The sequence below is a fragment of the Oenanthe melanoleuca genome, chromosome 12 (assembly GCF_029582105.1).
Source record: "Oenanthe melanoleuca isolate GR-GAL-2019-014 chromosome 12, OMel1.0, whole genome shotgun sequence".
NCBI lineage: Eukaryota > Metazoa > Chordata > Aves > Passeriformes > Muscicapidae > Oenanthe > Oenanthe melanoleuca.
Genome location: NC_079346.1, coordinates 9180096 through 9202529, shown reverse-complemented (window position 1 = coordinate 9202529; position 22434 = coordinate 9180096). Strand labels below are relative to the sequence as shown.

Genomic DNA, 22434 nt, shown 5'->3' with positions numbered 1-22434 from the left:
TACATTTGCAGTAATCCTGTCCAGATGTCTGGTTCCAAGTGGGTGTCTTGCAGTGTCCAGGATGATGGGTGTGACAGTAGTTGACACAGGGGTCCCAGCAGTGATGGTGGTCACTCTTCTGCACCTTGACTGATGGCATCCAGGGCAGCAGAAATCATCACATGGAAGAAGGAGAAAGGAGAGAAAGAAAAGGTAAGAACCATAACCCAGCAGATTGTAGAAAAGATCTTTATACTGACTCTGAACAAGTCAGTATCCAACCACAGTGTATCAAGCAACAGCAGCAAAAATCCAACCCCACAAAACCTCATGACACTTGATGCAAAATGGCAGAAATCCTCCTCTTTGCCACAAAAACTCCACATCCTGTGCCAGCAGCCTGACCCAGCCACGCTGGCAGAGCACACATGTCATCACCATCTGCAGTCTGTTGTGTGACATGCAGAATCTCCATCCAGCCAGGAGTTTCCTGCAGAGGCCATCAGCACCAGGGAAGGCTCCTTGTGCTGTTTCCCACCTTGCTGCCACAGCTGCCCTCCCTGTGACAAGGCTCAACACCTTCCCCTCATGCTGTGAGCACTTTGCTTGGCTTCAGCATTTGGTTGTTCAGTGGCTGCTCTTGCACAGGAATGCACACATGGATGAAAGGCAGGAGCAGCAGAGAGCCACCTCCAGCTCACCACAGCAAAAGGGGGTTTATGCACCACTGCTTAAAGCCAATTAAGAAATCCACCAGCACAGGAAATATGTCAATGCTGTGGCAAATGAAAGCATAGCACCAGCATGGCAGAGCCTGTTCAAGGGCACACCACTGCTTTAATTTTAACCCTAACCCCAGCACACGCTGGCAGAATCTGTTGCAGTGTGACATCCATCATGTGGAAACCTCCTGTCCAGGAACTGAAGTTTGCAACAGCAAGTCACAAAGCCACCAGTCTCTTCTGAAGTGCCTCAAACAGTCCCCAGGCACAGCTCCCTTGTCTGTTCTCACTGATGCTCCTTTTGCCCCTGGGCAGAACAGGGTCAGTTTGGTTTTCTTTGCCCAACACCAGGTGTTCTGTCCCAAATCTCTGCACCATGCTGCCTGGACCTCTTTTCCTCCAAGAGGAATTTCTGGCTAACAAGAAAGACTTCACGCTTTTTTATTGAGCAAAGCATCCCATAGCAGAGCATCACACCTTATCGCAGGGCTCTTAATCTCACAGCCACTTGCACTGACATTCCAGCACCTTCCCAGGATGACATTTCCTCCTGCCTCTGGGTCCTCTGAGCAGGCAGAAATGACACCAGCACTGGCACTACCAGAATCTTTTGAGGGTGCAAACCTGGGAGAGGGACTTATTTTGTTTACTGAGTCCACCCAGAGATCTCCTCTAAAGGTCATCTGTTAGTGCCTTGAACAGCAGAAATCCATTTTCTGTGTGTGCATCACAGGCATTAAATAATTTAGGTCAGATTTTCCAGACAATATAGTGATTATATTTAGTCTTTGCTAAACATTTAGTGAGTTTAGCACTTATTCTATCAAGCTTTTGAAAATACACTTCCAGCTCTGGGGTTTCTATTTTGTGTATTTTCAAAAGTAAATTTTGTGCCAGGAAGCTTTAAAAAACAACAATCAAATTAGCTATATCTAGACAAAAAGAAAAGTTCTTAATAAACATAAACACTTTGAACATGAGGGACAGAGCTTATGGGCATATATACAAAACAATTTAATCCACTTATAACAACTAAAACTCTCCCATTTGTCCATTAATTCTTAGCTTACACTGACAAGAGAAAAAATGTGCCTTTGAAACTCAGCTGTCAGCAAACTGGGGAAGAGGAGGACAATTCTGTGAAAAAACCCTACAACAGCCTTCCCCAGTCTTTCACACATCATCCCTGCCTGAGGAAAGCCATCCATCCCAGCACTGCTCCTGGGCACCATCTGCCCCCACTGATCCTGTGAGCTGGGCATAATCCTCCCACAAACTCTCCAAGTGCCCCCAGAACCACAGAGAAATCCAACTCAGTTTGACAAATCCCATGCCACATTAGGCCATATTTTTGCATGGCCACTGATCCAGCTTCAGACCCCCCTCCACCTCCTCCAACCAGATGCTGATTGCACAAGAAGCCACTTTTAAAAATGTAAGGACAAACACAATGCAGGCAGAGACTGAAAGGAGTCAGTAATGCAAGTGCTGAACAAGGATGGATCTGCATCATATCCTCTCCTCAGCTTCTTTCCCTGGGCTCCACTCTTTTGCCAATCACAAGAGTTTGTTTTTGCAGGGTCCAGGTTTCCTCACTCTCCCTGTTTGCTAAACTCAGAAAGAGCAGGCTGTGTAGTTGGCACAGCACTCTTCCCTATGACCCCTCATTTATTAAAGAGTTTAATCAACAGTGGGAACAATTGTTACATCCCTGAGTTTTCATACTCATGTGTTGCAATTATTGTCCCAAGTTTGAGTTCTGTATTTCTGCCCCAGCAAACTGATCTGTGTATGAGGGTTTGGGTAAACAGGCTCTGATCACACTGAGCTTCCTTCTCCTGAGAGCTGCTCAATGCTCAAGAAGATTAGGAGCAGGGCACTAATGGGAGGAGGAGAATACTTCATTTTAACAGCCATTGAAAAAGGATTATAGCTTTCCATTTTTTCTTGGGCACAAAGGTCAAGTCATCCATTCACTTTGTTAAACTGCTTCAATTCTGCACAAATTGGCCTGGACATGCAAGGGATTTATTTCTAGACATTGAGATGTTTTTAGGTTTTAGGTTTCACTGTATCAGTTTAAGGAAGGCCATAAGATACTGTCCTTTCCCCAAACCACCCTAGAAGAGAGTGGAAAGAGCACCTGTGCCCTGGGGTACTCTGCATCAATATTATTTAAATGAATGTCCCTGAGAGATAAGTGATTGAAAATGGTGGAAAAAGGGACTGGTACTGAACAGTCACACCAAAACACCTGAATTACAAGACTGCCAGTACAGAGTGTAATAAAACTGCAGGCAAGAGCTGCAACAAATATACTGAGGCCATGGCCACAATTAAATTTACAGGAGAGCCTGAGACAGCTTCTCATGTGGAGGAAGGAACTAAAGGTGGGCAACAAGAATGGGTGAATTCCTAATGATATTTTACAGACATTTTGGGCTTGATCTCACTGGAGCCAGAATTTACTTCCTTGGTATTTCTTTTCTATGGGTGGTGGAAACCAGCAGCTATAGGTAGACTCACCCAGCTGCCTCTCAAGCAGACTGGTCTGAAAGATGAACACTTACATTCCAGCTTTGGAAGTCCATCAGGACCCTGTCCAGCTACTGAACACATCCTTTACAAAGCCTAGCCAGCCATCAGCAAATAAAAACTGAGCTTGGAAATGTATTTGCCAGCAGCAAGGTTGTTTTCCTCCCTCTCCATTAACGTCTCTTATCTGAGGCACTAAGGAAGCAGCTTGCACAGCACCCAGCACTGCAAAACCCTGGGATTCCCATCTCCAATTTCCCTATTCAAGCACAGATGTTCAGATGTTGCCTCTTTTTCCTTTTCACATCCTTGAAGAACATCATCTAATCACACACATTTCATCAAAATATCCATTTTTTTTTCCCCTACAGATGTCTCTCTTTGGAATCTGTTGCCATCACTCCAAAGCAGGAACCCCTTGTAGGGACCCAAAGTGAGTTTTGAGGGTGACCAACAGTGTAGGCACAGAAGACACACCTGTTTCTGGAGGCTTCAAAGGCAGCCTGCTTTGGTGAACAGGTAATATCTCCAGCTTGACATTTTCAGAAGTGGCAGCTAAAAGTTGAGTTGCCTCTAATAAGGAGCAGTGCTCTGTACTTGTGCCATCGATGGAGAGAATGTGGTCACCAACGTGCAATGCACCACATCTGCAAAGGAAACAGCAGGAGAGGCAATTACACACACAGCCAAAATCCACATCCTCACAGGAAGGAGAACATACACAAAATTTGGGAATTGGCTCTGCCAGACATGGTGGAAGTTTCCAGCAGCTCCTCACAGAAGCCACCTCTGTGGCCTCCCCAGTACCAAAAGTCAGGCCATGCAAAATGTTTGAGTCAGTGCTGCTGGTGGCTTGGCAAAAAATCTTTTAATTCCTGGGAGCCAGGAATTCAGCGCAGCAACGCGCCTGAGCACAGCTAGTGCTGCACAGCCCTGTCTGTAAAGGGTTTCCTGCCTTGTCCATCAGGAAAAGGCTCCAGCCAGAAGTTTCCACAAGAGACTTTAGCCATTTCACAGCTCCAGGGCAGTCAGACCTGAGGTTTTTAAAGCTCAACTTTCACATGCACTGAGTTACCTGCATTCCTGATGAGGAGTGTCCATTGCTGGTGGGTCAGATATTTATAGCACAAACAGTGCTAAGAACATGTGGACATGAAGATTTCAAAGCATGACTGAGAAGACTGGGTTATAACTAATATGGGGATAAAAAAGCAGCAGAGAAAGGAAAAGCAGAGAAAGGAAAAGCAGAGGAAGGAAAAGCAGAGGAAGGAAAAGTGGAGGTAGGAGCAGCCTGTTCAGAGCTGTACCTGTCCACCACGCTGGCTGGCTTGATCTTGTCGATGACAATGACCTGCTTGTTCCGGTGCATGGCTGTGGTCAGTGTGATTCCCAGGGTAGACCCTGGAGTCTTTGCTATTTCAACTAGTAAAGGACCAGAAGCATTTGCTACAGTATCTGCAAAACAAAAGAGCACCTGAAGACACTTCTCACACAGCTTTTTCCATTTCTAAATGCAGGTTGGCCCACAGTGATGACCTGCCAAGCAAAGCATCAAATCTTGGACATCTATGGTCCATGTCACATGGTGACTTCACAAAGAAGAACACTCAGGAAGCAAAATTGCTTCTGCACAAAATCTACCTGATAATTAAGAGTATTACAACAAATCACTCATGGAAAGAACTCTTCTCTCTCTTTAATTTGGATTAAATAGCAATATTGAGGAATATATAGCTTGAAGGCTCTGCAACAGTCACATCAATGGTATTACAAGACCAAAAAGAAGATCATAAAGACATCTCTGTTATTGGCTTTTTCCCAAACAAACCAAAAAAGAAAAGGCACAAGGATACAGGATCCCACCTTCTGAAAGACTCAGAAGTCTTGTGGCTGATGACAAACCAGTCAACTCCTCTGTGTTTCAGCACCAGCTTCAAAATTCCACATCAACTGCTTGTTTGAGCTCCCCCAGTGTGACAGTGGGAGCAGACACAGCACTGTCAACCCCCTGCTCACAGCAGCCTCCTCTCCCATCAGACAATATAGGGGCAGCTCAGCTTAATAGATGCCATAAGTGAGACTACGAAACTCCTACGAAATTGCACCTGTTAGCATAAGCCTGCACCAAACCTATCCATCTCCTCTGGGGAAGGGGAAGGACAGAAGAAAGCAGCCTGTGTTTCTGGCTGACACACATTTGCTTCCAGATAACCTAAAGCCATCACAAAGAGGTGGGATTCACAAATGTGTTATCACCATCAGACACTGGATAACTGGCACCCCCATGTGCAGGTGACAGCCCCCACAGAGACCCAGCCATCCACTTTGAAGGAAAGGCCAGCAGAGCCCTCCGAGCACCTGATGCCTCCTCATCCCTTAATTATTCATAGTAAGGCTTTTCCCTTCCAAAGATATGCTCCACTAAAAATGCTGATGCTACTTGGCTCCAAACCTGATGCATGGCTCATTCTTGCTCTCTGATAAATGGGGGCATTAATGCAGATCTGGGAAGCTAAGCTGCAGCAAGGTCTTTTCTGAGATTTGTTGAAGAAGCTAAGTCTCTGGAGACAGAAATTTACCTTGGAAATTCCCCTTGGGGATCAGCCAAGGGATGTTCAGGCTCTGGACTACTCACAGTGCCATTTTTCACAGGGGAGAAGCAGGAGGAATGAGCCACGTTAAAGGTTATGCAGGCTTCACATAAAACACTGTTTATTCTCTGATGAAAAGGACCACTGGGGAGATCAGCAGGCCCTGGCGAAAAGCACAGTCCCAGTTTAATCAAAAGATACACAAAGCACCCAGCTAAAGCCTGCAGAAGGTGCACTTAAACATTTGTCAGCAAAGGAAGCACCAAGAGACTGAGGATCTCTTCCAACAGCAAACACCAGGTATATATCAGTCTTGCAGCCTGTGTATGTCCAGCACACATCATCTGAAGAGGAACATGCATTTATATCCCTCCAGCTCTTCAGCTGAAAGAAGATAAGGAAAATAAAAAGATTTTGCTGGACCATAGGACCTGTCTTTGCAAGGAAAATACCCCCTCTCCAGTTTACCCAGCATCCACACTTCACAGCTTTGCCAGGGAGGTCTCAGCATGATGCTGAGAAGAAAGAGCCTCAGGACCTCAGAACCAGGGTTATTACAGGGTTACCCTGTAGGAAACCACAGTCCCACCTCCAGCCCATGGTCACTCCTCGTGCCACACACAGCACGGGCCACGTCGCTATCACTTTCAATTCTCATCTCCACCACAGATGAGAATTGCTCCAAATCCATTTCATAGAGGCATTTATTGAGGAAATACCAGCCAAGCCTCTATTAATTATTCTAGGAGAAGATCTGCCTCAATTCAAAGGTCAGGAGTCAGCAATCCAGCAATATTTGTGAGGTGTGATTAACGTGGAGCTATTACACCCGAGCTGATTTTGAAAGAAACATGGAAGGGACAGAGCTGGCCATGCAATAACTTTTACTGTAAGGAGTCAATTGGCATTGTTGCACTGGCACCAGGAGTTGTTTCTGCACAATCACACACAGCTACAACCTCCCAGGAGGACACAGAGGGCTGTGCAACACCTGCTCACACCTGCAGGGTACACAGCAATGCTGTGATGGGTACAAGGGAAACAGAGCCTGCTCCAGGCTCTCACCCACTCCAGTGCTGAAGATATGGGGAAGGTGATCACCCCACCACTCTAAACAGGGGGTTGGCAGGTGTCTTCTAGATTTTTCTCCCAGCAGCTTCTTTTTAAGGAAGTCCTGTAAGGGGTTTTCATTCTTGCATTAGCTTTCTGAGCCTCACTTGGCTTTGCTCACTTTTCTGAGGAAGAATGGCTCTTGTAACCAGCCTGGAAAGTCCAATTGCTTGGGGAATAAGCCAAGTGTAATGGCAGGGATGAATTTTTCCTGCTGTAATGCACTTTGGGAGAGAGGAGGGTATAGAAAATGAGAAGAAAGGAAAGGGGAAAGGGGAAAGGGGAAAGGGGAAAGGGGAAAGGACCTCCCTTGCAAATGCAAACAAAATAAACCAAAAACTCCTACAAGAACCAAACTGGGGAGCTTCCCCCTTCCTGACACAGCCCAGCACCTCTTGCCCCCTGCAGCTTTACAGGCACAGGGATTTTTTCTGGCTGGTCAGTTTATTTGAATTGATTTTTTTTTTTTCCATTTCCCCCTGTTTTTTAAAAGCCCCATGAGATAAAGTGCAGCTATGGGAAAGTATCTGTTCGTTGCAAAGATCATCTGGCATCAGCAAAGGGCAGAGATTTTCCCAATGTCCCAGGAGGGTCCATGCCCAGTTGGCACTCCTTTTAAATGGAAATAGCAGATTATTTTAATTCTTTCAGTGGCCTTGAGAAATCTCAGCCAACCTGACAAAAAGGCTGCCATGGTCCCATCCTATGCCAGCCTCCCTGATGAAATCCCAGCAGGCAGGGGATGCTCACAGGCAGCTGCCACATCCTCACACCAAGAGCAGGGCTGGCCCCATGCAGATCATCCCCAGTGCACAATTTTGGCTGGAAAATCACAGAGACAGCTGGGGAATGCCATGATTCAACACTCCCCCACAGCAACCCTGGTCTCTCTCACCAACAGATGCAAAAAAACAACTTTCCCTCCTCAAGGGTCAGCCCACACCAGCCCAGCACATACAGCTGCAGCAGAGAGTGAGCACCATGTAAAAACCTCTGTTTTCCTGAGGATGAGCAGGACAAGCACCACTTCATTGTGGTGTCCCCAGTCCCTTCACCAGGTTTTCAAAATGGGAATTAAGAGTCCTTCTTTCAGGCTGAAAATATCACCAGACCACTTTCAGCTCTTCCCTTCCCTCATCATTTTCCAGGGGCTGTAATAGTTGTGAACTAGGGACGAGGTACTCATCTCCCACTGCAATTATTAGCTGCTGCCTGGTAAAACTGTCTGCAGAGATTGTTGTAAGCTACATGTTCTGTATCATCTTGCCTTAAAAGAAAGCACAACTAATAATATTCCTTTAAAGGGTTGCAGAGAGCACTCTCTAGGCAGAAATTATCTAAGAAAAGGGTAAGTTTTACATTTTTTGCAAAATATCTAGTTCTTGTCCACAGATTAGCAACACAAGATGGAGAGTCACTGCATAAACCCCTGCTGTCTCTCCATGTTCACTCAACCCTCACAGTTTTAGGTGAGAGATTCTCCTAAGAGAATTTCTTCTCTTACTCAAGAAACACCAAAATACCAAATCATCTTCAGGGCTATTCACCTTCGAGTCACATTTTAAAACAAGCAGCTTCCTGCAACACAGACTCTGTGGACTGCAAAAACCATAAACCCCCCCAAAAGGCCCATTTCCCATGCACAATTAATTAGTTACTGTTACTTTGGAGATGCATATGAAACATCACCATCTACTACACAGCTCAACAAGTTTCCAGAACCAGCACAGCTTCAAATTCTGTGGTAACCTTAAACTCATTAACAACGCTCCTGCAGTAACAGATGTGTGTCACAAAGCCAGCTCAAAATGACTTTACAGCAGCTAATAATAAACTCTTTCCCAGGGCTTGAAACTTAAAATCAAATGCAAAAAAAAAAAAAAAAAAAAAAAAAATCAAAACCAAAACCAACAACCACTACCAACTCACAAAACCCTCAAACTTTGAAAAATGCTTTTTAGAAATACTCATCCTCTGCCCTCCAGTAAATTCTGTCTTATTTGGGGTCAAGCATTTGATCACCCCTCATTTATTTCAGAAGCAGATCTGAAGTAACATTTCTAAGAAAAGGAATAGCTCCAGAATTAAGCAGGGTCAAAATTCAGAACCAAAGCCACAGCGAGCCTCTGCCTGCATGCAGCTCACTCCTCTGCACACATTTAATAGTGCTATTTGCAGTGCTGGCAGAGCACTCCAGCCCCCTTTAGCTCTGACTTCTCCTGTGCCCTCGCTGCCTACATTAGAAAATCCCCTTTTGCCCTCTCCTCTAAAGCCCCTTGTCACTCCTATCAGGACACATCACTGCTAAGGGCAATTCAAACGCATTTAATGAAGCCAGCTTTGAACTTCACCCCCTGCATCCATGCTGGCAGCACACTGCTCAGCGATTTTTCCACTGAAACTGAGTATCTCAGTTACTGTCTCCAGCCTCACATACTTTCCAGGCACTCAGAGAAAAAAGTGCCATCACAACCATCTTGTCCTTACCCATGATGGTCACATCATACTCGATCTGGAAAAGTGCCTCCTGGCTGCACTGCCGCAGGATGTTGAGGGCGTCAGCGTGGGTCATGCTGTGCAGAGGGATCCCATCCACACTCAGCAGCCTGTCCCCAATTTTCAACGACCCTTCCCTGTAAGAAGTCAAAGGCAATTCTCTTCTTTCTGTATATATATTTATTTATATTTAGATAAATAATCTATATATCTTTATGTAAATATCTATGTTTATAGAGATAAATTTGCTACATATCTATATGTAAATATATAAGCCTATGTTATTTTTGTGTGTACACTCATCTATGTGTGTGTATGTGTATGTATATATATATATATATATATATACACACACACACACATATATATACACACACACATATATATATGCACACAGAAGTCAATTACTCTCATCCTGTAGGATGGAAGAACATTCCTTGGACAATAGTCTGGGTTATTTATAGTACCAGGCCCATCATATTAAATTATCAGCATGAGAGCAGATAGACTGGCTCCTGCTTTGCAACACAGCATCAGCGATTCAGCTGCACAGGGCTAATGAAGGGGCTGCCTCTGCAAGAGCAGTTTCTGCCTTTAACTACAATAACTGCACTAGGCCAGTCTGGGAGCACCATGGCCACCTCCCCACACAGCACAGTGCCACACCACTGCTGGCATTCCACACCACCAAAAGCCTGGGGGGGCACCAGGAGGAGGGCAGGAAGGGGACACATTCAGGAGAGCAGGGACACTGCTGGTCTGTCCTGGAAGGCAGGTGTGGGGTGTGACAGAGCAGTACCTGTCTGCAGGGCCCCCTGGCCTCACATAGGTGAGCACCAGTGGCCTGGACTTGTGCCAGTCTTCATGGGCTCCCCCTGTAACCAAACCAGGAAAGCCATAAGTCACCAGAGGTTTGGAAGTCTGAGTGAGAGCGCTGAGAAAGAGACATTTATCACATAACAGCTGACACAGCCTGCCAGCAAAATGACTGCCCTAGATTAGGCAGCCAGCAGTCCTTAGAGGCAGCAGGGGATCCTCTCCAGGACATGCTTTGACTGCTCAGCTGAGGTTTTTGTCATTCACATTCTTACTTTTCCCACTTTCCACCCCTGCTTCTGCTTTTCACTGGAGAAACTACTAACCTCTCAGCACAAAGCCAAAGCTGTTGCCTTCCTTGTAGAGGGACACTTCAATGGTCTTGGGAATAATGCCAGCACTGCTTTCTGGTACTAAGAGGAAGAGAGAAAGACCCAGTTACCCCAGATAAACCTTTTCCAACCACAGTGCAAAATAGTATCAAAACTCATCCAAACAACACTGAAATTTAAGTCCAGCCCAAACCCCATATTTTATTTTCCCTTCTTGGAAGCAAAAAGAGCCCAACCTGGACACGTGAACCTTTATCAGACCCAACCATCAGGTTTTAGGATGATTTCACCAGCTCAGTGTTGTGCATCTTCCCTCAAATTTGTCTTGGTTAATACCCTGACATTCAAGTAAAACCATCTCGTTTATCAACTGGCTTTAATGCATTCAGCTTTTCTCAAAAGCTTCTGCCACAGATAGAAACTTATTAAAAAAAACAGCAGCAGCATAAGGAATCAAGTCACCAGCTGACCTTAAAGAAAATGAAAATCCCAAATCCTCAATGCATAAAGTTGGTTTTTTTCCTTTACCTCTCATATTTTGGATTTTAAAAAAGATTAAGTGAATCCTTTAAACTGATCCTAGGGGCAATTCAGTATTTTTATGTTAAATACACAGCACTATTTGTACAAAATACAAAATGTACAAAGTAAAGAGAAAAAGAAAGAAATTGTTTCCATTTCTTGATGCCCCCTACTATTTAATGATTTATTGCACTACTGCAGTGAATAAGGGACAATTTCCCAGTCCTTGCCACTCAGAACTGCATGTGACATTTCAGCCTGGTCCACTCTGAAAATTCCTAATTTTCAAACCAAGAGCCATGAATAGCCACGAGGATAATCAGGGAAAAAAGACCAAGAACTTGACTTGGAGCTGAAGAGTGCCCCAGGCACATCCACACTGCCATTCCCTTGGCTCAGGAGGGAGTTTTGAAGCAAATCTCCCCACTGTCCTCACTGACCACACTCATCCTTACTGTCAAGCACCCCAAGGTCTTGCAACCTGCAGCCAAATTAGGCTTAGCCCAGCTCTTGAACTAACCCAAAAGGCATACAATGGAGGCATGGTACTGCCTGGGGACCAGCTGCAGTGAGGCCAAATAAACCCAAACACTGTCCCCACTTTGCTCCTACTGCTGTGCACAGACAGCTAACAGGGACACAGCACTCCAGAAGGGAGTGCTCAGGGCACAGGAAGGCTCCCAGCCAAGAGGTGATACTCAAATACCAAGAAAAGGGTATAAAGTATCCACAAATGAGCTCAGAAGCCATCCAATTTCTGTCCTAAGCACTGAAGTATGAAGTGCTGCAACAGCCTCTCATAAGATCAGTGGGAGCTGGGAAACCTAAGCCAGTGTTAACACAGGGCTTGGTTTATTTATGAAACAGATGATCCGACACAGTAGCCTGAAAAGTTGGACTTGCAAGACCTCTTTCAAAGCAGGAAATTATGGAGTGGGGATAAAAAGTCAAACCCACAAGCACAAGCTATTGAATTGCACTGCATTTCTGATCTTTGCCCAGGAAAAGACAGAGAGAGAGGGGGCGAGCACACACAGCAATAACAAACCCCCACAGGAGATAAAAGCCCACAATGAATTGGAATCAGGCAATAACTGACAATTCCCTGTATTTTGCAGTGCTTCTTTGTTTGGACCATTCATAAACAACCCCAATAATCTCACTGAAGACAAGTCACTGTCTCAGTGAGCTCTTCCTGCTCATTTAAAGCTGAAGACCTCTTGTATTGCTGCTACTGACTGAGCTGGCAACACTCCTTGGCTGGTAAATACAGTTTATACGATTCCTGATAAGGAATATCACAAAGAATAAGGAATACCACAGAGAAAGGTTATGAGTGGTCATCTCTAGGGAGCATGAGAACATGGAGGATTGAGCCACAGGTGGCTTTACCAGAGGTGTATGCAAAACTCACTAATATTTACAGCAAAAGAGAGGGGAATGATGGATACAGATTCATCTATTCCAGATTAGATTTTACTCTTTTGGGCTTTATACAGTCATTTCGATATTCAATACTTTTCATCTAAAGGCAGCTGTTACAGCAAAGCTCTGAAGTGTAAAATATCTTCCTCTCTGGGACAAAATGTTAGATTTCCTTTGTTTTGTTTTTCCTGTCATTTTATTTTTAGTTGTTCTATTTCTTCTGCCCAATCATTGTCTGATTGATCTGGGTAAATGCATGAGTAATAAATGGGGAGATTGTATTCACAATGGGAAGACTGTGAAGAGAAACTGTATCAAGGAATTTGTTTCAACCAGAAACATCAATCATCAAAACAAATGGGAGCAAGACACAGGCCCTGTTAGTTGGGCTTGCCCAGCTGGGCTTCTGCCAGGGCCCCTTAGCTGGAAAGCAGACTGATTCAGTCTCCCTTCTAAAAGTATGTAACACTTCAAAGAATCCTGAGAACGAACAGCACTTGCCACGTTTCAGAAAAGGGCATCTGGTAATACACGTTTAAGACTGAATTAAACCTCCTGTAGCCACACTCCAAAAAGGAAAAAGAGATGTTGAAGCAGCATCAGGAGGCAGATTGGCCTGTGCTGTCGAGTCACTCCAAGGCAAGACAGACCTAATCAGCCATCCCCTGCCAGTGTGCATGAGCAGGCACCCACTGTGCTGGAAAAAGCGCTCAGCTCCCGCTGTGCACGCTGCCAGCAGGGGAAGGCAAAACCCCCTGGACACTGCCTGGCCAGGGCAGCTCTGCACGAGCCATCATCTGCCCCCCAGGACAAAAGCCAGGCAAGGAGAGCAGCGCTGCCCAGAGGCACCCACCGGCTGGGGGCAGCTCGTACTCCACTTCCAGCACCACCCTCTCGCCCACGTTCTTCAGCAGGCTGATGATCTCGTCGTGCCGCAGCTTGGTCAGGTTAATGCCGTTCACCGACTTGATGTAATCCCCCACGTTCAGCTGGTCACTCCTGCAAAGGAATAAAATAAACAGCACTGGTAGCACTAAGTCTCCAGCTGGCTGGGAAGTGTAGGACCTTCTGAACAAGCCAGCAATGCTGTCTGATTGCATGTGCCTGCTGTCAGAGGGAAGTGCTAAAATTGAAGCCATCTATCTTCCGTGTATAAGTGTTCAGATCTGTACATACAGCAACAATTGCAGTACGTGTTCACAACCTCTCTGCTGTTGCTCAGTTCCCATTCATGTAGAGCAATCAGTCAAAGAAAAGCACACCAAGAGCTGTTTGAAAAGAAAAAAAATCCAGCAAAGAAAGAGAAAACATCTTTCCTTTTGCCTGTTTTCTGCAAAATTGTTCTATTACTCTTTCCTTTTTCCTGCTTCTTGGAGCCTTTCTTTGCCTATTCCTTTCTGAGCCAATAATGTTACTTATACACTCAGTATTCATAACAGGTACAATATTAAACCACTTAGCCTGATCAAGATGTATTTTAATATGCAGCTCTCCTGACAAGGCTGCCTAATTTCACAGAATCCCAAATATTCCTACACAAAATCTCAGAGCATAATTACACAGAGCATAGGAAATAACTCAAAATAGAAGATGTTCTACTTCCTGAAGCAACAACTTTGCATTCTGGGGCACTTGAAAAGAGAGTCTCGGGTGGTAACTACTTTAATTAGAACTCTATTCATTCAGTAGCTGGAACACGCAACTATTCCTCTCCATTCCTGCTGTGCTCTCTGCATGCCATTTCCATTTCTCACCTTGCAGCCAGTCCTCCCGGCCTCAGATTGGAGACTCTTGGCTTTCCATCTTTGTCTGTGCCACCTGAAATGGTTAAACCCAGGGTGCTTCCTTCTTTCTTAATCAGCTCCACGATTGTGACCCCTCTGAATTCCTCTGAAAGATTGGGAATAAAGACAAACAACTCAGTGGAAGGCACATTCCTCTTAATCACAAGGACACCCTTTTCCTACAGGTGGTGGGAAAGTAGACCTGGGATGATTTGAACAATTAGCATGAAGAAACAGCCTCTGTTTATTTGAAGCTGTAAAACAGAAGTGTGTCCTGGTAGACCCACAGCAATGCTTGCATGCAGGTCTGGCCAGCAGCACCAAGGAAGACAAGGCAGAGGAATAAGGGCTTATGAGACAATAAAAACCTAGTGTTTCAAGGTGCTGGAGGCAGTAGAAAAATTCAAAACAAGGGTGGTGGGAGCTCAGCAATGGCCCAGGGAGACCATGGAACTATGTCTGATATAGAGCAGCCTCACAGATGTGGACAAAACCCCCATGTTGCAAATGGCCCAGGTGCTTGCTAGCACAGTAAACCTTACCAGGCTTAAATGAGATTATCTGTTTGGAGAGGGAACATTTGAAACCTCTTGCACACTGACTTCCAGAGCAAGGCAGGGCCCCTTAAACAGCATATTGACACAGAAGATCCATGCTGGTGCAGGGCCTCCTCCACCCATCCAAAACACAGGTTCATTTGGCACTGTGGTGCCTCATCACCAGCACTTTGCTCCTGCTCAAAGCCACCAGGACACCAAAGATTGCAGCTCACTTATAGTCCTGCCATGCACTACCTGTTTTGTAAAGTATTTCCAAGAATAACCTGTGCACTTAATTAATGTGAGTAGGGAACCTCTTTGCAATCTAACTCCAGTCTGGCAGGCATTTAGGCACTGCTGGGCACCCATTTAATGCAGCACTGGCAGCTCCTTGTAAAAATGTCAGGTCCATAATACTTCTGCTCTTTAAACTCAGTTTTGATCCCTTGCCAAAACTGCAGTAAGTTAATTTTCAATTCACCAACCCGGGAGTCCAGGGGCTGCCAGAAACTTGAGGGGGCTCTCCATCGTGCTGGAAGGAACAGCATCCAGCACCATCCTGCAAATTTCCTCTCAACTACAGACATGACTGATCAACATAGATGGTGCCACAAGGGGAGATTATTAGCTTTTCAACAGGGTTTAATTTTGATCTTTGGTAAGTGTTTAAAATGAGAACTCCCAGAGTGCAATTACCCATTGCTATGGGTTCAAGGAGAAATCACTGCCATGAAAGAGACAAGTTCCTGAGATCAACCAATCAAGATCAGTGATAAGGATTCTGACCCATGCCTCTATAAATCTACTGCCACTGTCACAAACCCACACAGTGTAAAAGTGAGCTGGTTAAGGAAGGAAGATCTGGTCCTTCAAGACATAGTCTTTAAGTACCATGTATAAGCAGTCTTGGATTTCTTCTACTGGCATATATGATTGGATTTTGCATCCCAGGGCAGGAAGAGCACACCTGAATTTTTCTCTCCCCACTGAGATGCCTTGTGCTGGGGTTGTTGGATGCACTGGCTCTTGTGAGCCCCTCCCCATCAGGGCTGCACTAGGTGGTAATGTGATGCAGAACAGCCTGTGGAAGAAGTGCTGAATGATGAAGCAATAGCAAAAGGGACCCACTTCCTCCCCATTACCTAGAACACATTAAACTAACCCTGTGACTGGGTCACTGGCAGTCAGAAGTTAAAATCAAGGCCCTGGCTTTCCTAGGAAGGAGATGAGTTGTCCAAGGCAGCCCATCCAGACCTGCTGGAGTGCTGCTGGCACATGAAGCCCAGGACCAACAGAGGAAAATGAACTACCACTTCTCCACCTCCTCTTCAGCCCCCGGGGTGATTCTGCATGGGAAGGTTTATCTCACACAAAAATTTGCTGTGACTGACTAAATATCAAAACAAACTTAGTCAGATGTGGGAAATCCAGAACTTGCCAGACACTGCCAGTCTCCCTCCCTTCTTGAGCTCAGCTATGGCAGAATTTCTTCCCTCTCTCCTTTGCTGCTGTTTCTTCTTTGTGAGTGCCAGTCCAGTGCAAGAATAAGTCCTTTCCCAGCTCCCTGCAACTACTTCAACAGCTCCACACAAGACAGAGATTGTACCAGTAACACACCACTCACTGAGACCGGTTACTACCATCCATTTCTGCCCTCCAGCAAAAGCCTGGCTGATAGCTGTACTAAAATCAGTGTTTTGAGGGATTTTACCCATTTTAGGGATATCCAGGTAAAGTGTAATGGATGCCCCAATGTTTTGGAGCAGGAGCTGATCCTCTCCTTTACCTGGGATGCTTTGCCTCCTGGAGACCAGGGCTGTGTCCATCCCACCAGAGTCCTTGCTCCCCTTTGAGTAAGGGCCATCATCTGTGAGCAGAGCAAACACAGAAGCTGAAATTAGTACCAAAATCCATCAGAGCACTTTAAGAAGTTGTTCTGCTGACACCAAAATCAGAATCACATCTGTATCACAGACTGTAGGGAAGAAAAAAACATTACCAGCCCTAGCTTTGCACTGCACCATGTGGGCTCTCACCTCGTAGAGAGGGAAACAAGAAGGAAGTAACATTACCTGATTTATTCTTCTTGGAGCTAATCTGCTAGGAGAGAACAAAATTCCCTTACTCCTGTAATTATGTGGAACAGCTGAGGATAGAGAAAGCTGGGGCATTAGTCTCACAAGTTTCAAGCCTGTCATTATGCTTGTGAAGAAACTTAAGGTCTTTGGAAATGCAGTTATACATCAAGACACTAACAGCGCACTAAATCACTATACTTGAGTGAAATTGCCTATTCTTATAGATTCCATTATTTCAGATTCACATTTCTCTGCTGCTGTTCCAGCCTCTGTACAATATAGAAAGCACCTTCTTTTAAGTGATTAAAAGAAAAAAAATCAGAGTGAAGAGAGAATAGCATTATACACTGTAAATACACTGTCCAGCATAAGCTGAAATTTAAAGCTTCTAAATATATTTGTATTCTCCTATTGGAAGACTGCTACACAGTTATCACAGAGCTTGTCTGAAGAGAAGGCAGCATGCTTCTACATATCTCATTTTCATCCATCTAAAATGTCTGGTTTTGTGGCATTTCCTAAAAAGCTGGCACTTTTCCAATCAATAATTTCCAGTAACCATGTAGTACCAAATAACTCCCATTCTCAGTGACCATATTCTTGAATTTTTCAATAGCTGCAAAGGTTGAGAAATTGTACATGATAGTATAAATATAAGTTACTGAAAACCTTTTCCATTTATTCCTGTCCACAACCCTTAAGTAAGTTACATTTAAGTTACAAAGAACATTTTGTCCCGCTCCATAAAAAGTGAAGTTCAGCTTCATTCAAGACAAGAGTCTGTACAGAGAGGACTCAATCCCAATATTCAGTTTGTTGGCAGCCTGCTTTCTCTATAAACAGGAAAAAGATGGTGTAAACCCTTAGTCTTTCTCACCAGTTTATCCTCTGGTTTATCTCTCCTGGTTTATCCTCTCTCTGTCATCTCATCCCTGACAGAGCTGCAGAGTCACATATCAGGGATGGTTTGGGAGTTGCTGATCCAACTGCTCCTGCCCACATTCCCAACAGATACAGCCACCCTTTACTTCTTTCCCAAATGCAGCAGCACATTGGAAGAGAACTCTAAAGCTCAGGAAACCCAGTGTAAGGTTTCTTTTTCAACTCTGGAGGTAATAGTGCAAAAGGCACCTGCACCATCCCCTGGGCCACCCAGGGCTGGAGTTTCTCACTGCCCTGGAGCATCAGAGTGCCTTTGGTGGCACAGGCCACTGTGGATGGTGAGGACCACCCCAGCAGGGAGCTGCTTTCCACAAGAGCACTGCTGCCAGCTCTGCCCCCAGAAACGTGCTCACGGCAGGGCGTTCTGCTGTGGATGGGATCCCCACGCAAGATGGTTCAAAGCCAGCTCTGTCATCTGCTGGCAAACTGAAGCAGAGACCCATCTGTTTCACATGAACACACTTCCCCAGACCAGACAGCCACCAGCACCTTCTGTGCTTCATTTCCCCATCACAACCCCGATCAGCAGTGATAGGAAACCCCAACTCACTACTGGATGCCCTCCCTACCCCAACAGCTGTTGGCAAAGATGCCTTGGCTTCCCTTTGAGAAGAAACCAGGCTGCCTGTGCATTAACACAGCTTCCAGCAGCAGCCAAGTGGCCAAGAGCAGAGACCTGAGCTACAGGACCTGCAGGCAATCAGCAACACCCCCCTGCCCTGTCCCACTTCTGACAGCCAGCAGTCAGCACCACAGCTCTCCTTCTCCCATTGCTCCTCCCTTCCAAACTCAGTTGATTATGTGAAAAATGTTTGGGTTTTTCCTCTCATTATCTGGCTAAAATGTTTGAACAGGAAGGGAGGCTGTCACACGCTGCCTGCTGAAATGGGAACTGGCATTTGCTTGCAGGAGCATCCCCACCGTGTGCACAGCCTTTCATTCACTTGATGCTGATTTCCTGCTCTGCCACTCAGGCTGGTAATAATGAAGTCACTTTTTATGAACTTTTTTGGGGTTTTGTGCAAGGGGTTACATTGTTTTTCTTAAAAAGGAACTCCTTTTTGTGCTCTCAGTTATTTCTTCAGCCTAGCATGTCACCAGTTTGGAGGTGAGGCTGGTAACAACCCTGATTGCTCTGTCGGCCAAAACTGCAGCATGAACCCAAGCACTAAAAATCCATTAACCTTTCTCCTTAAAATTGGGAAAATAACTCTTTTTAAATTCTGTGCAGGTTCTTTTTGCAAGCAATCCATGCTGGAGCTATTAGAGTCGTATTTATCAAGCTTTTTCTCTCACACCAAGAGGGCCAGAAATCTTCCAAAAATGATTGTGCAATTGATGGTTTTCAAGCAGCAATGGTAATTCTGGCTCTAGACCTTTCAGAAAAGCTCAGCAAGTACATAAGACCCTCAATAAAACTGAGATTGCAACACTTTCCATATATTGATCCCATAGGAATCTGTGGCGACATACAAAGTTCTTGTAAGTCTCTGACAATAGTTTTTACTATTTACATGCCTTACTATTTACATAACACCAGAGAGAACTCCCAAGTCCTTACACCCTCACACAAAGCTTTGAGCTCTCCTTCCCTGCAGAAGCCGTGCAGAACAGTGATACACATCAGTGTACTGTGTACAGTGACAGTAAATAAGAGATAATCCCCATCTTATTCCTTCAAAAAGAAACTGGGTGGATGAAGGAGCAGGAAAAATCTCCATGCTTTAGCTGAGGGGCAGGAATAAAGGTCAGGGCAGACTCTACTATGCCTGCAAGCACAGGCACCAGGATCTCCTGACATCAGTTAGCTGCCAAGGCAAACTGTTACAATAGGGGAAAAGAGACTTCCTTGGAAAAAGCACTGATTTAGGAGTTCATTATCCCTGCCTGTGAGGGGGGGAAAGGAAGGTTTGGGGGTTTTTTTTCATTTAAAAGAGCTATTAGTCTCTGTTATTAGCAGAGATCACCTCTTAATGAAAATGAGCATTGGCTAAATCAGATTCTGTGACAATTAGGCTGCTGTCTGCAAGTTGTTCAGATTCCTGGATCACTTTAAGACAGTTCCTGCAGAGAAAGTGCATTAATCTTATGGGAAGACCAAGAGGTAAAACCTTCCATTTGTTTAATGGAAAAAAGACAGTTGGAGACAGCTATTTTGCTACAGGGTAATTGCATTCCTTGTTTAGAGAAATGAATACCAAACCAGCATTAAGAACCAAATGCTGTTCATGCTAAGGAAGCATGTGGGGGTTTTTTGCTAGAATAAAAGCATGAGGCTGGAAGCAGAAATCCAAATGACTAAACTAATTGTGATTTGATCAATTTTGAGGAGAGTTATTTCTGTAAGTCAAGGGAGGTATTCATCTGTAGTCAGGCAAAGAGCACCCCTCCCAGCTCATACTCAGGAGATGCCCAGAGATAAATGAGAAGTTGGGGAAGTTTCCTCCTCTCTCATCACAAATTTCTGAGTGAACAGCCCAGGAAAAAAGCCATGCTGCACAAGAACCACCCTTGCTGGAAACAAGGGTCTTGCCCCAAAAACAACAAGCTTTATCCCATTTTCCCAAATAATTCTGGAGAAAAAAAATGTTATCAACCTGCTGCCAGTCCCTGTGCCAGCCCTACTGCAGCAGTGCAGTGTTCCCAACCCTGGCCTGGGAACGTGCTCATCAACTGCAGCTTCTTGTGCCACCACAGGCTGTTGTGGCAGCTCTTCCATCTACTTGTGCAGATGTTCAGCCAGGAAAAACTTGTCCAAACTTCCAGGGTATTCACAGAGGAAGCTGTACTTCTTAATTTCTTCTCCTTAATAGACACAGCATGAAATTCATCTCCCCACACCCTCCACGTCTCTCCTTCTTTTCTTCTGTATTCATTCACCTACCAACCCTTCTCAGGCATGTACAATTTCATAACACCTGCTGCTGCATTCACAGGAATCAGTTCTAGGAAAATACAATAACCTATTGTTCAACAGAAAATCTGTGCTTTGTTCTTCTGGGTTTTTTTTCTTTTTAATAAAACCAAAATTACTTTTAAAGGAACAATTTGTTTCAAGCAATTATTTCCAACTGAAATGCTGTAGATAATTATTTGCATAGCAGTGGCCTTTGTGGGACAAAGATATGAGCCAGAACATGTCTCTGTTACCAAGCAGGTTGGCTTCCAAGGGATACAAGAATGTATTTCTCACCCCCTGCAAGACTGTAGCAGCACTGATGGAAGATTCCTGCTTCACATGAAGATGTGGGAAGAGTTTCTGCATTTAGTAAACAAGTTTTGTGTGCACAAAACCCACTTAAGTTGGCTCTGCAGAACAGCCAGGCTCTGCTAAGGTTTAACTCACATCAATTTTCACAGGATATTAAAACACCTCTCAAGGACTGATCCAAGTCCCATCTGATAAGAATGAATGCTGGACTCAGCTTGCAGTGCCAACATCTGGTAGTCCTCATGTTTTCATTAAATACAATACATTCCAGGGGAAAAAAAAACAGGGGGGAAGAAAGGAAAAACCCTACAATTTAAGAATCTACAATCCACCTGCCTACACTCATGTCTTTTATATACCAGAGCCCTTGCTACAATGCATTGTTTGTTCTCATCATTGCTTTGGAAGCCAACAGTCACTATCTCATCAGCACATCCAAGGGACTCTGTAATGGAAACAGTTCTTAATTTCCACTCAAGCTGTACTGAGAGATTAAAGAAAAAATACTTGAAAAAGTGACTAAATTTTTTTTTATTAATACCAGCTTCTTTTATTGTCTCTCCTGGTTTTGTATGAAAATTAAATTCCTGTGCTGCTCATCTACTGTCCTCTGCACCTATGAAACTCAGTGGCCAATATCCATTTACCAGGAGGGGAGAGAAAGAGTGCAGCCTGAAAGAGATTTATAATCTCATAACTTTCAGTAAAAATGTGTTTTGAGTAGAAAAGGCTCAAGTTATTGCTCCCAGAGAAGAGAAGAGCTGTTGTGCAAACTAGACCAACTTCACCATTCATTTCACTCTGCATGGTAGGGAAGAGACCTATCCATGGATAGAGGATGCAGAACTGCTGGAAATTAAGCACTCCTTTGGTCTTCTGTTCACAGAGGAGCTTATGTTGTTCTTCTGAAGTAGCCTGTGATTTCCTTTCTTTCATTTAAAAGTATCAGAGATGACTCTTTCCTGATTCCAGTGAGGATATGATTTTGTGCATTAAGTTAGGCTTATTAAGAGCTGCTTGAGGGATTTCACAGGCTGGATCTTCAGCACAAATAGCTTCTCCCAAACAAAACCCAAGAATCTTCATTTTTATCCATCTCTTCCAAACAATCTTTTAAAAACATCCACACCAAGAAGATCCCTCTTCACTCACTAAGCCCTCTCCAGTTCAGTTTTCTTAATCAGTCCCCAGGAAGACCTGCATTTCTAGTGTTAAAAACTAGAAAGACAAATGGAGAGAGATTTCCCTTCCTGCAGTCCTTCTCATCCTCCCAGGCACTTTCAGAAAGCTTCATCAGTTTATATTTATAGATGAGCCAGTGGCAGAGGAACCCCTGGAGTACCTCACCCCCT

The 22434-nt window shown here is 44.7% G+C and overlaps 1 protein-coding gene across 1 annotated transcript in view; it reads right to left on the bottom strand.

The window, feature by feature from the left end:
• The window catches only part of GRIP2 (glutamate receptor interacting protein 2), a 243835-nt gene that overhangs the window by 39941 nt on the left and 181460 nt on the right, over positions 1-22434 (bottom strand). Inside the window, exons 2-10 of the mRNA XM_056501729.1 lie at positions 16638-16718; positions 14283-14418; positions 13382-13527; positions 10576-10662; positions 10233-10308; positions 9425-9570; positions 4544-4691; positions 3714-3883; positions 4-129 (exon numbers count right to left, since the gene is read on the bottom strand). Coding sequence (XP_056357704.1) covers positions 4-129; positions 3714-3883; positions 4544-4691; positions 9425-9570; positions 10233-10308; positions 10576-10662; positions 13382-13527; positions 14283-14418; positions 16638-16718 — 1116 coding nt within the window. The remainder of the gene's footprint in view (positions 1-3; positions 130-3713; positions 3884-4543; positions 4692-9424; positions 9571-10232; positions 10309-10575; positions 10663-13381; positions 13528-14282; positions 14419-16637; positions 16719-22434) is intronic.